Genomic DNA, 18050 nt, shown 5'->3' on the forward strand with positions numbered 1-18050 from the left:
CTCTTTTTGAGATCTAGATCTCTGGATTTCATCTACTAATATTTTTCAATTTTTTTTTTGTTTGTAAATCCCTAGAAATTTTCCAGTGAGGGTGTAGACTTGTCTTTCTCTGTTAATACTGCATATGTTACACAATCTTGGTGGCTGAATTTTATTCTTGGTGCTTCTTCAAGCAATCCCAAATAGTCTGAAAGGGATCAGAAAGTATGTATGTTTAAAAGCACTCAGTTTTAATTGTGCTATGTTAACAATTATATCATGCTATTCAAGGTGGTCCTCTATAGTCAATTTGGGGGACCAGCTACTGGTTTGGGGCATTTTTGGGCTTTATTAAATGAAGTGACAGTGGCAATGATGAAGCCATTGTAAACTCCATATACAAACACTCCTACCTTTTTTTCTCCTATGGGAATGCTCTAAATAACAAACTGCAAAAATGTGCAGGAAGACCCCACGTTTGGGACCGAGGGCAAAACATCATCTCTCCATCTCTTCTAACAGCATTGCTCTTTTGAATTATCCCATGGGCTGCATTCCAAACGATGGAATATGCTGGATTTTGCAGGTATGCATGAAAAGCTGTTTTACCTAGAGAATGTAAAATTAAAAAAAAAAAAAAAAGCCACCACTACCCTCTGGGTAGCCAAAGCAGCATACAAAAGTCAGGTAGCCTTGAAACTAAAAGGTTTGCTTAAAATTTATATTCAATGCCATTTGTTCTGGCTTTCACGAGAACTAGTTTTGGAGGCAAGTTTTATGTGAGGATTTTTCCTCCTCATTACACATTTGTACAGAGCAGCTGAACATATTTTTTATGTGAATATTGGCCTATCATACCAATTGTTTTTGAAGAATCAGTTAATCATCCTACAGAATCCATACACAGAGCTTATATGAATAACAGATGTTGCAGCCTCATGAATCTGGCATCCTTATGTGTTCAACAGCTTCAAACACGGACATTTGATCATTCTGAAATTTTGCATTTAAAGACTTAGAAACATTTAACCTTTCAATTTTTCCAATCTCAAGGATATGTTTTCAGATATGCCTGGTATTGGTTTTGAATTCATGCTACAACACTTCATTTTTTAGCTTTTTGCAAAACTTTGAGAACCTCCCATAGCAAATCAGGAGATTTTATTCATGGCTGCAATCAAGCCTGCCATGAAATTCTACTTGATCATTTTTTTATATTTATTTCTGTTAATAGGCTGTATGACCCTTGATTCCATTTCTCCAACACATATTGAACAGTGAGCAAAGATAAAAGGTTCTCTTTCCTTCAATATTTTCAAATACTTAAGCAGCATATGACACAGATGATATTTCCAATAGCTCATACCTGCCATTAAAAAAACCCAGGAAAGGCTTAAACAGTCAGATTTCCTAATATTGTCCTAAAACAGAAACACCTTCCAAAACTGACAATCTTTTAAAATATCCAAAATAACAGATTTAAGACATTGTAAAGCTGTGAACTAGTCTCACAAACTCAGCCTCTGCGCTGCTTATGTTTGTCACTGAGCACTTACTGCAAGTCTGTTTTTTTTTTCTTGAATACTTCTGCTCTAATCAGTAAAATTCTTCAATCATTTAGCTTAATCCCAAATCTGACACCGTACCAAGGAACAAATATATTGGGTCTGTGTGGCAAGGTTTTGGTAGCAGGGGGGCTATGGGATGGCTTCTGTGAGAAGCTGCCCAAAGCTCCCCCCACAATGTCTGACAGAGCAAACACCAACCAGCTCCAAGACAGACCTGTCACTGGCCAAGGCCAAGCCCAAGCCCAGCAGCAAAAGTGGTTGTGCCTCTGGGATAAGAGTTAAGAAGGGGGTGCAAATGTGTTGCTGCACAACAGTAACTGCAGCTGGAGAGAGGAGGGAGAATATACGAGAGGAACAACTGTGCAGACACCAAGTGCAGAAGCAGAGGCACTGAAGCACAGATGTCCCTGTTGCCCACAGTGCAGACCATGGTGAGGCAGCTGCCCCCCTGCAGCCCATGACAGTCCATGGTGGAACAGAGATCCACCTGCAGCCCCTGGAGGACCCCCCACTGGAGCAACTGCAGGTGCCCAAGCCAGCTGTGACCCCATGGGAAGTTCAAGCAGTCTCCTGGCAGGACCTGTGACCCCATGGAGAGAGGAGCGAGCCCACACTGGAGCAGGTGTGCTGGCAGGACTTGTGACACCACAGGGGATCCATGCAGGACCAGCTTGTTCCTGAAAGACTGCACCCCATGGGAGGGACCCCATGCTGGAAGAAGGAAAGAGAGTCAGGAGTCCTCCCCTGTGGAGGAAGGCACAGCAGAGACACTGTGCAATGACCTGACCGCAGCCCCCATTCCCAGTCCCCCTGTGCCACTGGTGAGGAGGAGGCAGAGAATTAGTGAAGAAGGGAGAGGTGGGGGAAAGGTGTTATTAAGAATTTGGTTTATTTCTCAATATCCTATTCTGATTTGACTGGTAACAAATTACATTCATTTCCCCAATTTGAGTCAATTTTATCCATGACAATAACTACCGAGTGGTCTCTCCCTGTCCTTATGGCCCATGAGCCTTTTGTTCTATTTTCTCTCCCCTGTCCAGATGAGGAGGACAGTGATAGAGCAGCTTTGGTGGGCACCTGGCATCCAGTCAGGATCAACCTGCCACAGCTACATATGCCTGTACAAGTATGACAGAATACAAACTTAAATATCCCTGTATACTGCACTAAAAATAGCCATGTAACTGTAAAGTCTAAGAGAAAAAAATGCTGCTTTTGTTTTAATTCATCAAAAAGCACTAACATACAGATAATGAATTCTAACAATCTTTTATAAATTGCAAGTAATGGAAAGTATGTCACTGTAACTGTAGCTTTCCTCTAGGGAATCCCTCTAGAATCATTTCTTACCTGGTCCTAGTCAATATGCAACTGGTGAAGAGATGGAGACATGCCAGAAACATTCACCATACATAAAGTGTAAGTCATCTTTCATTACATATCAGACAACCCAATGGTTGTACAATGCAGCTGACAGACCAAAAAAACCCCAAACCAAACAAACAGTGATGGGTCAATGCTAGGGCAAAGAAAATCCTTTCAACAAGTTCACAGCCATAACACTAATCTTCGATTTATATGGATCAGTTTTGTCACAGATTAACAACATCACCAGCAACACCAGTCTCTGCAACCAACATTACCACAGTTATAGATGACCTCGTAACATCCTTGTGTTAACAACTTAGTCTCAAATACAAAAACCTTCATCAGCTCCCCAGAGACTGCAGCAATACAGCATAAAACAGTCAGCTTCAAAAAAATACAAAGTAATACAGAATGTTAAAGTGTTTTCTTGTGACTAACACAGAATACCAAGAGCACACAGATATCCTTTCATCTCTATACCAGCTTCCCCACACCATATCTATTCAAGTCAAAACTCTTATATTCTACATTCTCTATGCCTACATCAATCCACAAAAAAAATCACATTAAGTTTGAGAACGTAAACCAGGACTTTATCTCCCAAGTGCAATGAAACTTCACCATAAATACAGGTGCCTGCTGTGTAGGATTATTGCTACAATTTTGCCAGCTTCTTCCTCAAATGCTAAGCACCTTCAATCTTCCTTCTTAAACATCACTTAAGACTGTACACAATGAAAACAAAAAACAAAAAAACAAACAAACAAACAAAAACAAAACAAAACAAAAAAACCTCCACAGTTCTCAAATCCTAGAGGAAGACTCATAGTCCTTCAGGGGCAGAAAGGAGAAAAAGAATATACAATACACAATAGAATTATATCACTTAATACAGTTCAGTCAAGTGTTCAAACACATTAATAACATGACACAAAACCTCCATGGGATGGACTACAAAGGAGATTTCTGATACTACAGCTAAGCAGCCACCCAGTCTCACACTCCACCTGTGCTGCCAGGGCTGGCTGATGCTTCTGGAGCTTGGAGCACAGGTGGCATCAGTACAGCTCTACCTGCAAGATGCTACGCAAACCCACCCAGAATATAATGTTGAAAGGAGAAATTCTGTGTGTGGACTCCGTGTATTTCACTATTTCCATATTTGCAGGTCAAACGGAGAACTTCCACTATGGACTTTTGGCTTGTCTAGTTTGGAGAAAAGATGGCTGAGGAGCAACCTCATTGCTCTCTACAGCTTCCTGGGGAGGGGACCTGAAGAAGGAGGTGCCGGCCTTTTCTCTCCGGTATCCAGGGATAGTATGAGTGGGAATGGTTCAAAGCTATGCCAGGGGAGGTTTAGGCTGGACATTAGGAAGCATTTCTTTACTGAGAGGGTGGTCAAACACCAGAACAGGCTTCCCAGAGAGGTGGTCGATGCCCCACACCCCAAGTTGCACAGTCTTGGCCAAAGCAGCTAAGTTTTTAATTGCAAGGCTAAACAAAGTATTTGAAAGAGGGTGTGGCACATACATAATCAAACTGAACTGTATTTGGCTGAAACAAGCAGTTAAAATCATAATTTATTTACAGCTTATTCTTCTAGCTGTAGTTTCAATGCTTTATTCACACATTTAGATGGTGGTCTGTAGTCTGGCATGTTGCTGGCTCACTGTCACAAAGGTACAGGTGTTACAGAGCAAGGCCAATCCATCTCCTCCTTCTCCATGATCAGCATGTCAAGAGATATCACGTTCACACATGCTTCAGCAACACATTTTTAGCTTTCACTTCTTCTCCAAAGTCATTGTTTATATAAGTACCATTAATTAAACCCATTTTACCCCTCAAGAGCTTCAGCTCATCCCTGCTGCCATTCGCTGTTTACTTCACTTGAAGCTCTTGCAATAATCAAGACACTTTTATCCACATCTTTGTCCTTCTTTCTGTTGTCTGGACAATGCACAGAGGAAACTCAGAAAGGGTAAGGAGTTCAGAGACAAGACTGGGGTCTCCAGGAAACAGTAACTGTGACTAAGGAAAAACCAAAAGACTAAGGCAGGAGGAAAAGGACATGGCTCTAGCACACCATCACAGTACAGGACTATGGTGGGGCAACGAGAAAATGAGGGTAAGGCGAGGCCTAAGTATGAATAGGACCTTAAGGAAGAAAATCAAAACTGGAAGAAAGCAAAAGCAAGGGAGCCCTGGTCATAGAAAGGGAAGAGGGAGCAAAGACTAGGAGGGTGTAAAAGGTGGACATGAATCTAGTTTGAGGCTGTCAGTTATCTGAAATACAGACTGAAACTGAGAAGGAATGGAAGTGCAGACAGAAATAACACTGGTGGCAATTGGGCAGAAGGTAAAAAGCTTCAGAGGGAACAAACAGAAATCTGTGGATATAAGAGTATCTTGAGTAGAACATAAAAACCTCAGATTTCCTCAGGCTTCCTCTACTACCACAAATAACTGTGAAACACTTCATTAATCCATCCAAACACCATCTACTGCTAAACTCTTAGGGGGTAACAACCTGCCCTCAGCACCAGCCCAAGTGCAGATTTAAAAGTTTCACCTTTGTTGATGAAGAAGATTGAAATTGAGAAGTCTGCTCTGTTCTTCCTTGGGTAAGACTGAAGAAGCCTGTTCTCTCTAACACTGCCTTTAGTTAAAATCAGAAAAAATGCAGTGTGGGGGGGAGGAGGTAGATCTCATGGAAAAGATCACAAATGTAATTTTATGGACAGGTCTGATTGCTGCAGATAGATCCCTCCTAGCAACTCAGAGCTGACAAGTCACATATCATTTTTTTCTAATGGTGACTAATTATATGTTCATTTAACAGGTACTCAACTTGACACCTCTGCTTAGGCCTCAAAGCAGTCACTGAGCCACTAAACTCAAGTGTTATAAAACACATCAGTTTTTATGTACTCTCTCTCACAATTGGGAAACATACAAAGAGGACAGAAATATGACATTAATATCTATGCTTGAAAACTAAATCATCCCTAAGTCAGAAAGTGACAGAACAAGACAACTTGTGCATTCTTCATTTAGTCCTAAACTTGCATATGCATTCTGTAAGCCTGTATCCTCAGAGACTGTATTAAGCAACCTTTTTCTCTTAGTTTTGAAAGTACAGTCCAGTGCCTTATTAAATATATGTTATTGAAACTTTGCCTTTGACTCAGTATGGAGGAAAACAATCTGTGACAAAACTGTTCTTACAGAACGACTGTGGACTGAATTACTAATGCCCGTCAGCTTTCAGGTCTGTAATTCCCTAACTTTCCAGTGCTTGTCTTTTCAAGTCTTAAAACGTTCCGATTACCTCTGTACATTTAATTTGCCTAGGACTGGCATTTTAAAGCCATACTGTGTGGCAGGGGAGGCAACCAAACTAAAGGCAGCAAGTAGGAAAAGGAATTACAAACGCTGACGAACACAAGTGCTGGGGGAGCGCTCTCTTACGTGGCAGCTGGCGTGAGGGAACACCCGTGCACGCCGGCACGGCCGAAGGGACGGCGGTTCTGCACCACGGAACCGCAGCCTTGGCAGGAGGGGCCGCGGCCCGGAGAGCCCCCGGGCCGCCCCGGAGGAGCCTGGAGGCGACAGCCGGGCTCGGAGCCGTCCCCGGCCGCCACAGCCGCGCCGGCCCGCGGCTCTCCCAGCCCACACCCGTGTGGGAAAGCGCTGCCCCGGGGCTCTCTGCGGGCGGCTCCGGGGCCTGCTCGCTGTCCCCGGGTCCCGCCGGACGCTCTGGGGCGGCGGTGAGGGGCGGGCAGCCCGCCCTCCCCCCAGGGCCTCACTCACCACTTCCCGGGCGCGGCCGGTGAAGTCGCTCTTGGAGCGGGTGGCACCCCGCTTGAGCAGCTCGTCCCTGGCGCTGTCCCCCGCCGCCACCCCCAGCGCCTTGTTGCGGGTCTTGACGGTCTTCACGCTGGCCTTGAAGAGCAGCGTGATGTCCACCGCCATGGCGCCCGCCGGTGCCTCCGCACGCCCGTCCCCGCGCAACGCGGCCCCGCGCGGCGCGTTCCGCCCTGCGCGGCGGGGCGGGAGGGGGCGGGGAGGCTCCCGCTTCCATCGGGAAGCGCTCGGGAGCGGCTCGTGCCCGCGGGAACCGGCGACGCGAGTGCGGACACTGGGGGCTGCCGCCTCCTCCGGTCTAATAGCTGCTCTGCGGGGAATCAGAGTTATATTCCAGCAAAACTCGGGCGTGTAGGCCGCCCCGCTGCGGTGCCGTGGCAGGTGTCGCCAGTGGTGCTGTTACCCGCGGTGTCCCAGGCTCGGCAGCTTGGTCGTGGAAAGACAGGTTAGTTAGAGTTGATTAATACACGTTAGCAGATCTGCACTGGGTCGGGAATTGGCGCTGGTGTGAGACTGCCCTGGGAAATGGCCACAGGTGCGATCAGACAGTGATTGTTTCTCTGTGGTGACCGGTGACAGGACACGAGGGAAGGGCCTGAAGTTGTGTCAGGGGAGGTTTAGGTTGGACAGTAGAAAAAATTTCTTCATCCAGAGAGTGGTTGAGCACTGGAACAGGCTCCCCAGGGAAGTGGTCACAGCACCAAGCCTGGCAGAGTTCAAGGAGCATTTGGACGATACTCTCGGGCACATGGTGTGACTCTTGGGGATGGTCCTGTGCAGGGCCAGGAGTTGGACACGACAATCCTTGTAAGTCCCTTCCAACTCAGCATATTCTGTGACTCTGTCTCTGTCTAAGCTTTTGACCCAATAACTAGTGGTGGTGTTTTTAGAGAGAGAGAGAGATGTATGTATATGTAAGTGTGTATATGTAAATATATATATCTATATATGTATATATGCCATCTAATGCTCTGGGATCCAGCAGACACCATGTAGTTTTTAACTGTCCTTTCACTGACCAGAAGCACATTCCCTGAGATAGTTTCCAAAGAACACAATTTCAAAATCCTACCTCGCCTCAGTGGACTGGAACTTAATCAACCACAACTATTTTTCCTATCTACTCCAGGGTATAAGGCTTTCTTCTCTGGTTAATTACTATTCTGCTTTCAGTTCAATTCCCATCAACTCAGCCTTGGCTATATATTAGTGGTTCCCTCATAGTTATATTGCAATTAGTATTCATTCATACTTTGTTATTACTGTTCTATTTTAAATTGTGTTTTTATTGTGGTATAGATATGTATTTCTAATTAAAGGAATAGACTGTTTGAAGTCCCTGTCCTCGGTGCTGGATTTACCATGAGACTATATTTAAAGTATTAAAAAAGTGGACAATGAAGGAGATTAAAGTTGTCATTCTAGGAAGGTCAGCAGTATTTGATTGAACCTTGAGCCAAATGCTTTGCTCTTTCAAGATTAAGAAATTCAGTGTAAAGATACTTCAGCAAAGGACATGTTTAATAAAGCTGTGTGAAACTCACACATGGTAAATCAGATACTTTCAGTTATGTTTCCTAAAATTGGTGGGTTTTTTTCCCTTGCATAACAAAGCAAACACATTTAATCAAATTCCAAGAGTGTTTTGATTACACTGATACCCTTCACTCTTAAACTCCTTGAAGACTCTTCTGAGACGTGTTTGTGAATGCTATATGTTTCAGGTGCTGTGGTTTTGTCAGTAAGTAATAACTTATTCCACAAACACAGGCACTTGCACAGGTAGCTTTTTGCCAGTAGAAATAAGAAGTTCACTGCTCAGCCCATGTAGTATGCTCCTGAAAGTGTAGGTGATACCATTAACCTCTGGTTTTGTGCACCTTCAACTATGTAGTTTGTTCCAACATTTAATGAAGCAAACATTTACACTCCCTTGAAGTATTCCCATTTAAGTAAGTGGCTATTGGATAAGAATCTACAGAGTTTTTCCTATTAGAGTGCTGCTTTTTGACATTTAAACTGTAGAAATATAAAAGTTATTTAGAAATTTTGAACTTCACCTTCCCATCCTGCTTTTAGGAAAAAAACACTTATTGGTGCCTATGTGAAGTAATAGTTTAATAGTTTTCTAATGAAATTTAAGTTCTTTAAAATAACTGGAATACTCTAAACATTTTTGGAAGAAAAAAGAAACTACAGTTTATTGAAGCAAAATAAATTTTAACAGACATGCTGTAGTGTACCTTCCAACTTTGCAAAGATTTATGCACATGTTAAACTACTGAGAATACTCCCTCTGAGGTCAGTGGAACCACACATGGCACACACAGTTAAGCACATAACTCTTTCACTGGATCGGGACCTTACCTGGAAAGTTTTTCAGGAACGAGATCATGTCTTTATTTCTACTTTTACTTATTTATTTGTGCTTTGTGTATGTGACCAACAGTTACTGAAAAAACACCCCAAAACAGCCATAGTAATAGTAATAGTACACAACCAATTTTGAACCTCAGCAGTCTTAAAACTTCCATTCCGGGCCCAAGGAGATAAACAGAGACACATTTTAAAAGGAACAGAGTATTAAAATTCCATATAGCTGATCTCATCTGTCAGAAATAGACTGAACAGTTAATCTGGCAAAGGAAAAAGTTAAAGTACCTTTTTAATGTGAAAGAAGGTTGCTCAAGTGGTCTAACTCATTAGGTATATAATACCCAGGGCCTCTGCTGTAGAGATAAATAGATAGCTTTGAAGATTACAACTGCTTTAAAATCAGTTGCTAAGAACTGGTGCCCAAAGCTTTTATTTGAACTTGATCCTAGCTTCCTGTATACAGTAACTGCATCTGCTCAGTAGTTATTTGCACTTCCACAGCCACCTCCTTTGAAAGCTTATGGCTTACTTTGGAGCAGATAGGTTTCAATAGTACGTGCTCGAGCTTCCTGTAATTGCTAAAAAAACTGATCTTGAAATTTAAGATTTTAAGGTTGGAGTGAAATCCCAAAACCACACACAAAGGACTACAGTCCCACCACAAGCAATGCAGGTAAGGCTGTAAGACCACATGCACTGTGCACTCTCTTGTGCCTCAGCGGGAGCATGTCTGGATGAGAAGAAATTAGGACTTTGCAAACTACAACAGTTTTGTGTGCAGTGTGAGAGCAGCTTGGTGATCATCAGGTCTTGGTGTACCTTCTTAACAGGCACGTCCTGTAAAATGTCCTGGGCAAACCTGCTAGTGAAAAGGAGTCGATGTTTCCCTGTGGTTGTCAATGAATGTGCCCAGTAAAGAGGGGCCAGTGGGGTTTGTCTCCACTCAGAGACAGGTAACTCCTCAAATTTCCTTTGGTGTGAGAAGTAAACACGAGCGATAGAGCTCCTGAACGTCTTCCCTTCCAATGTGACAAAGGTCCATATTTGGCACAGGCAATATCAAAAGGAAGTCAGTTTGCTCACAGTGCACATTTGTGATCAACACAAATCAAAAAGGGAGGAACTGTATTTGATGACAGTTTAAACTTTTAAACCAACAGCATGCATGCTTATTGACTTGCACTCAAAGTAAATACAACTTTGTGGATGTGTAAAGAAATCTTTGGTGTTTAAAAGTAGAACTGGAAGACAATTCAACGTGTACAAAGGAAGTATGGTCACTGTATACACTGAAACAAAATTTTGTGGAAACAATGAATATGAACTGCATAAGCAACTTCTGTTGTGTGTGGCAACAAATATTTACTGCTAGAAACCAGTTCAATTGGCAATAACATCAAGGTTCTGTTATTCTTCCTGGAACTAGACCATCACAACAAAATTTACACCAAAAATGGTTCGAATAGAAACCCTTTACATAAAATATATTTTTGCCTTAAAACAGGTCTGTATATATGATGTATAACAATAGAAATTTTTAGAAAAAATAACTCGATTTTCCAGTCATTCAGAAGCATATTTCATTCAAAAGGAAGTCAGTTATAAACCCACCCTTTAGTTGTAATGTAAATCCTAACATGATACATGCTATCCAGATTACATCACCAAAGAAGTGTGTGTGTGTTTCTGCTTCTGTGTGTGTGTGTGTTCAATGCAATTAAATTTGAACTACTGAAATATTAAAGAGCTGGCTAGTGCATGCAAGAACAATCCTCAGGAGTGATGATTCTTCCTCAATTAAATGGAAACATTTTCCTTGCCTTTGGACATTATATGTAAAAAGCATGTAAAATTCCAAGTGAGGAAGAAAACTGTAGTTCTTCACCAGAAAAAAATTACCTTTTAGACAAGGTTTTATAAGAAAGGAATAAACCCAATTATATAGATGTTATTCTCCACAGCATGAAACTTCAGAGGGTAAAATCTTCAGTTGTTTGCTCAATTTGTAACTCAAATTGTAAAACTGCTTATCCTACAAAGCTTTAACTCTTATAATACAGTGTATATTAGGGGTTTTTTGGCCACCCTATCACTACTGCTTCTTGGCTGATCCAACAGCAGCAGTAGTTAGAGTAAATGAACTTCAAGAGTTGTGAAAATATACATGGCAATAACCCAGCTGAGACAAAGTGCCCTTTGAACAGTCTCTAAATGACACTGATGAATGTTAAGAGGCAGCTTTGACTAAGCTCAGGAATGTTCAGGTGTAGTGCCTTGTGCATTCACAACCTGATTTTCTGCCACAAGCTTCCCTGAGAAGATGAACCCCTATAAATTGAGCAGCAGCCAACACAAAGAAATCAGTGCAGACTTGTTACATATATAATTTAACATAGGTAGTGAAGAAAATGAGTATTGCTAACAACTACACACTTTGTCACCCTATGGGGCCTTAGAAATGGGATACAATGAGCACAAAAGACGGGCTTGAATTTTGCGCGCCCCTGCCCACAATATTGAATGCAAGAGGATTTGGCTTGAAAATATTTATGCAATAAATACTGTATATGTAGGATGCTCACATTGTCCCACAAGCTCTGAGTTACTGGCAGTGACCAGAGGTAAAAGAATGTATGCAAGAGATCCTTCAGAAATTCGCCATGAAAAATAATGTTGATAGGCCAACTGTGAAAAGAGGAGGAGAGAGGTTAAAAAAACCACTTTTCTGGAACTATCCTACTATGAAGACTGAAAAACAGTGCAGACACAGCTGTTCCCCATAACTTAGACCAGATTCAATTTATTTCTCAATATTCACGGTTTTAGAAGTGAAACCAACCTAGCTACTCTCTAAAATTCCAACCCCTTAATGAAAATGGATAAATAAAAAATCTGTTATGGAATATGAAGATGAACTTCAGTCATGGAACACAACACAGAGCATATTGATGTCTTGTATTCAACAGGAACTGTATTTAAATGTGATCCTCCACTGATTCCATATTAACAAGCAAAAGTGAAGTTATTTACAAACAGTGATATAAGAAAAGGAGTTGTGAAATCTGGATCATTTTTGTTCAATTTTCTCATAAGAAACTCAAATCCTGCTGTGTACATAACACACCATCCAACATGATGGTTGGACGGGCATTTAGTTTATGTTATTATGTGTGCTTTAAAAGTAAAAGATGAAAAAGCAAACGAATTTTAATTTTGTTTCAATTGATGTAAACTTCAATGACCAACTGATATGTAAGGGAAATAATGTCCTAGTGCCTAAGTGCTTCCCACATTTATAGGGTCAGAAATAACAATAAACCAAATCAAAGACATTTCCGTTGTTGGGATTTGAATCAGGCCCAGCCTACGTCACCAGAGATTCTACAAAGTCTTTGCCAAACCCACAAAGGACTGGAGTAATTCCATAGCTCCATTCGGACATTTCTGAGGTTAGGCGATGGCTCTCTATCTGCTGGATATCACTAGAGTGACTTGTCACAGTGGCTTTCACAATAACTAAAGCAGCAATAAAGACACCAAACTAATTGACATTGCAGTGCTCAAAATTATGTTATCTGTAGTTCTATTACTTATGACTAAGATTATGTACATTCTCACAGTATTTGCCTAGTTTACTTACAGCTAAGCTCCCTGAACTTTTCATGACTCAGTTGCACAAAGCACTACTGTGGGTACAAGGGAAGGAATGGGAGAAAATAGCTTGTGGAAAAAAGGGTAGAACGGTACTGCAACAGCCCCAGCTTATATTGATTTTATTCTGTTAGTGAACAGACACAAAAAACAAACCAGCAGAAATAAACCGGGAAGAGTAGCCTTTTAGAGAATAATTTTGTTCTCATGTATATCATCTCAGTTTAGTAAATCCACAAAGCCAGAAGATGAGGCATAGAAATAGAGTGCCTGATTCTATTCTTGCTTATTTTGGTAGAAGCAGGAGTTAAACTAGAATAAAAGGTGTTAGAGCCCTTTTGACGTGTTTGCAGCCTGCACAGCAGCGCTGTATAGAGATCCCTGAGCTGGCTCCAAGCAGACTGGCATGTCCACAGTGTACTAGTGCCCTGAATGGTTTCTGCCAAAGTGTAATCATATCCCCTTAGCCTTTCAGCTTAGACTTGTACAAAGGCATTATTATTGCAATACAGAAAGTACCTTACCTGACAGGGTCTTGGAGCCAATTTGTTTTTTTCATGTTGACGACTGAGAGTCAGGGACCTGGCTTTCCTGGTCATCTCCCTTTTCCAACTGATGAACCTTCAGTTTAGAGCAGAAATCCTTCTTTTTAGTCCCTAAGGGGAAAATAAGGAAAGAATTGATACTCCTTAACTCTAAATAATCTCAGAGCTGGTACACAGTCTCAAGTCATTCTCTAGCCACCTCTACAGCCAGTTACCCTTTTGGCAAAGTGTGCCATTCATTCTAAGGGACATTGTCGTGGACATCTTCTTCTATCAGTGCCTATTTTGACAATCTACTTTAGACTAGACCCTCAGCTCAGACTGGCCGTCTTTGGAGATTAGATAAATATAATCTTTCTTATCATGGTGCTTCCTGTGATAAAAATGGAATATACCAAAATGAAATGATTCAATACTTCCTTGAGAACACTGGAGGGAGCTCACAGAAAGAGACAGGAAAAAAAGAGAAAAGGTGGCAAGACAAGTTGCTCCAGTTATCTGAAAAGTTCCATGAATATTTGCACTTATAGATTGTGTTTCATTTTGATACATGTAGAAAGTGTAGGAAAGAGGTATTTTTGTTTATATTAAATTCTGGTGATTTTTCTCTGTATTTGTTTCCTGACATCATTGTAACTTTCTATTTTGAACACATTTACTTAGAAAACATGCTTAACAGGCCTTTTCTTTTTCATTTAAATTGATGTTTATTTGAATTCTCTTGTTTCTGTTCACTTGGCTTCATGCTCTGCAGTCTGATATTTAATCTAAAATGAGGGAGAGGGACTTTGGCAAACTGTAGTTATACATCCCCTAGGAAAATACCATCATCTTCAGTGAACACAACATAATGAGAAGGTGTCCTATTACATAATTGAGGAGGCATTGTCTTTTATATGCATTCTGGTTCATTTTTCACACTAAATTAATCTTAATAAGCATCTGCTTTGAGTAAAGAGAGTTTTGTGATATTTCAACCATGACCTCTCTGGAAGTCCAAATGATTTTACTTTATGTTTCAGACTGGAGTATTCTTTTGAAACATTTCCCTTTACTATATGATAACAGTATGTTAACATGAGCTGATTAATCCCATCAGTCTAACACTGGTACCATGGCTTTTATGCCCTTTCCCTAGTAAACTTATGGCTGCAAACACACTGGCTTCTTAAATGAAGTCAGGGCAATCCTGCAGATTATGGAGGTCAAATTTGATGATCACAGTGGTCCCCTCTGGCATATAATCTATGAATCTGTAATTCAAACTGGAAGAAGTACAAATAACTGTACAATAGCATTAACTGAAGAAATAAAACTAGCTTCTTTTAAGACAGCGTTTGATATATTTATGAAAAAGATTATATGAACTGGTTGCCTGCAATAGCTGAAGCAAGGATTTGGTGGCCCTGCAGTCACTTCCAGAACTATTTTACTGTGTTTCCATTGCTCATCATCTTGCTCTCATTTTTAATACTTGTTTTAAAACAGTTTTTGATACAGTTACTAGGATAACAAATTAAAGATGGATTTTAGCTTTTTAAAGAAAGGCTCTCTTTCATTTCAGATGACAGACTGAATTGAGGCTTATGAATAATGCTTGTGTTGACCTGCCAGAATATGTCTTTGCAGCAATGAATTCTCAAATACCCAGGCTGAGCTTATTCATTTTGAAGTCAATGGGAGGGTAGGCAATACAGCCCAGTGCTGAATCAGGCTGAATTTTAGCGTAACAGTGATCATATACTGTGTTTCTTTAAAAAATAAGAAAATACTTTGCAAAGGCCATATTTCATTTTCTGTGTAGGACTTTTACTATGGAGTTTATCTGCTCAAAATTCTACTCCCATATGGCATGTGCTAAAGAAAATGTTCCAAATACGTTGCAAAGTTCCAGAGTTACAGTTCTTTCTTGTCCTAGTAGTTTGTAAGGTTTGACAGAGTTGAAGCTCAGGGAAGACCTGGACTGAATGAATATGGGAAATGGAGACATTTCCAAGAAAAGTAGGAAGTGGGTTTGGTAATTTATTCAGTAACACACTAAGGATCTGGTCCAATTAAAACAATGGGTAAAATTTACACTGGCTCAGAGGAAATAAACACAATACATTTCAAAAGCAAGCTTCTTACTTGCTCTGGAGATACATCTCAGATGAAACTAAAGGAGATTCACATTCCCTTTTGTCATTACCCATTTCATGGCAGTTTTTAACAGGATTGAGATTGGGAAAAGGGTTGTACACCATCATACATGTCTTGGCTAAATTTAATTTGCAGTAACTATTTTAACTACCTTCATTTCTTCCTGTGGTTTCCATTCTTTATAGTGTTGCTAGATTTTACTACCTCTGCTGCATTTTCCTCAAGACCTACTTGTCTTCCACTGACAGGTGACTAGCTCCTGGTATGTTTTGCTGCCTCGTGGAAGGATTTATGGAATTTTGTAGGCATTTGTGAGCACTTAAAGCTGCTCAATTGCAAAAGAGCTTGGAGATGCTGGTTTAAATTCATAATCACTGGAAATATAAATATGTAAACCAAAAGCTTAAAGCAAGAGCACGCTTAGTCTACATTCTTTTTCCTCCTCTTCTCTCACTCTAAGAAGAAGTTAAAGTTTTGTTTTATTAAAGGTTAATATTTTTTGTATTGTTTCTATTTCTTTGTCTGCTTATTGGCAAAGCACCAGCAGATTGCTTACACAGAACAAGAAGCAAACGCACACAGCCTCAGGATGCAGTTACACCATCTCTTAAGGTAATGTAAGTTCAGGCTGGTGCTGAAAGACCCATCCTGCCTGTTGCCTGCCCTGGCAGCCTGTGCCCATGTGCTGTCATTACCACTTGTGTGGCTGCCCAGTCAAGCAGATCGCCTTGCGTTTTCTGGAGGCTTATATTTCCATCAGATTGGCTTGCTCATGACCATGAGTGCCAGCATATTTAATGCATCAAGAGTGCATAACCAGAGGCAACTTGGAGGTTAGGACTCCCTTTTCCAGTAATGATCCTAAGTAAGAGTGGCATAAACTGATAAAGAAACCATGCCTGTGGTTTTTAAAGATTACTAGTGATTATGGCTGCGTCTGTTTCTGGATATGTAATTTAAGTTATTTTTTAGAACATGTGAAATTAAAAATCCTTTGATAACCAGATACCTTTAAGGTTCTCAAATAGAGCTTACACAAAAAAAAAAAAAAAATTCTGAAAATCTTAGCTATAATTCTCTTTCTTAGGGCTTTATATCTACAGAAATCTTTCAGAGATGGATTATTTTGTTGTTACGTCTTCAGAGTTGAACATCAAACCCCTCATCTTTATGAGATGCAATAGTACAAATATGGGATAAAAAAATAACAGTAAATTCATATTCTGAGGTTAGTATCAACTGAGTGGATTTCAGAGATACATTAAAAGTTCCATTTGAATTTTTTTTAAAAAAAAAAGTTAGCAAATTCCTTGCAGTTTATCATATCGTGTAGATTTTAACACCTCTACCTACAGTCCAAACTTTGAATCAAGATTACTTGAGTGGGTATCAGCTATCATACATCACCAAACCCATTTATTCAATTCATTGTCCCCTTTCCTTTCCAACCCATAGTTGCTTGCAACATACATGCTTAAACTTGCAACTGTAATTCATATGTCAACACATTTCCATTAGCTGATCACGAATTATCAACTTCAGTTCTAGAAGTCTGACCACAGGTAAGTTTTCCCTTTGTCCAGCTCAGATGGAGATTTTGAATGTGATTATAAGTGATAAGGTATGTAACGATAGCAATGTTTTGTGCTTGAAAGGGCATTTTTAGACTTCCATGCTTGTGAATACATTTGTGTAGAACTAAATTACTATGAAACTATGGTGTGCATATAGTCCAATGCATATGCATATGGGGTTATTCAGAGATTTTAAAAAACTTGTTTAGCAACCTTATTGCTTAACAAGTAACTGGAACAACATGAACTATAAATTTGTAAGTTAAGATGGTTTTAAAGGAATAATACCTGTAGAAGAAATACAACTGTGGATTAGAATTTGACTTGGAGAAGAATAGTATGAGCAGGGTGGTCTTTCCCAGCTGATCCCCCAGGTAGGAAGTAAAGTGAAGTGCCTCCACACGCAGCTCAAAATCACTTCCCAAAAGTTCTGATGTAGCATTGTTGGAGAAGTCCGGTTCTCTGGGCTGCTTTTGGTACAGAGATGAAGAGGCTATAGGCCTGAAGGAAATAAGCCCACAGCCTCAATGCATGGAAAACTCTTGTGTTATTCACAGGCTGCACTGAGGGAACTCGGCAGAGCTGTGTTAGTTTGACTGCCACAAGACTGGGAGCACAGTGCCAGCAGACAGTCATATGTGTTTTCAGCTCTGTGAATTCAGGAACCTTAGGTAACCTGTGTGATCACTGGCAACTCATGAGCACTGGTGGATGTGTGCCTCTGAAGCCCACTTATTAATTCAGCAAAGCATTTTCTTTCTCATGTTCTTTACAAAAAGAAATAAACTAACTCCTTATTATGAATTCAGTTTCAAATAATGTCGGGCTAATTACTGCTATTAATTATAGCAGAGAGCTTGAAGACATAGGTTTCTATATGAGCATGCAGCAAGTATTGCTAGACATCACTTACTGGCGAATGCTGCCTCAAAACAAAAGTCCACTTCCAATAGAAACATCTCTAAAATGCTTCTGTTGGC

The 18050-nt window shown here is 40.6% G+C and overlaps 1 protein-coding gene and 1 long non-coding RNA gene across 2 annotated transcripts in view; one reads left to right on the top strand and one right to left on the bottom strand.

The window, feature by feature from the left end:
* Nucleotides 1-6929, bottom strand: part of STX18 (syntaxin 18) — a 60955-nt gene extending 54026 nt beyond the window's left edge. Inside the window, exon 1 of the mRNA XM_017824506.1 lies at nt 6732-6929. Within this exon, the coding sequence (XP_017679995.1) occupies nt 6732-6893 (162 nt within the window). The 5' untranslated portion in view covers nt 6894-6929. The remainder of the gene's footprint in view (nt 1-6731) is intronic.
* A 50-nt stretch (nt 6930-6979) lies between these two features.
* On the top strand, nt 6980-17693 carry LOC108502044. The gene is made up of 3 exons (XR_001876330.1): nt 6980-7230; nt 16035-16108; nt 17628-17693. It is a non-coding gene; the product is annotated as an uncharacterized LOC108502044 (long non-coding RNA).
* The last annotated feature ends 357 nt before the right edge of the window (nt 17694-18050 follow it).

Source organism: Lepidothrix coronata, unplaced genomic scaffold, assembly GCF_001604755.1.
Source record: "Lepidothrix coronata isolate B3197 unplaced genomic scaffold, Lepidothrix_coronata-1.0 Scaffold111, whole genome shotgun sequence".
NCBI lineage: Eukaryota > Metazoa > Chordata > Aves > Passeriformes > Pipridae > Lepidothrix > Lepidothrix coronata.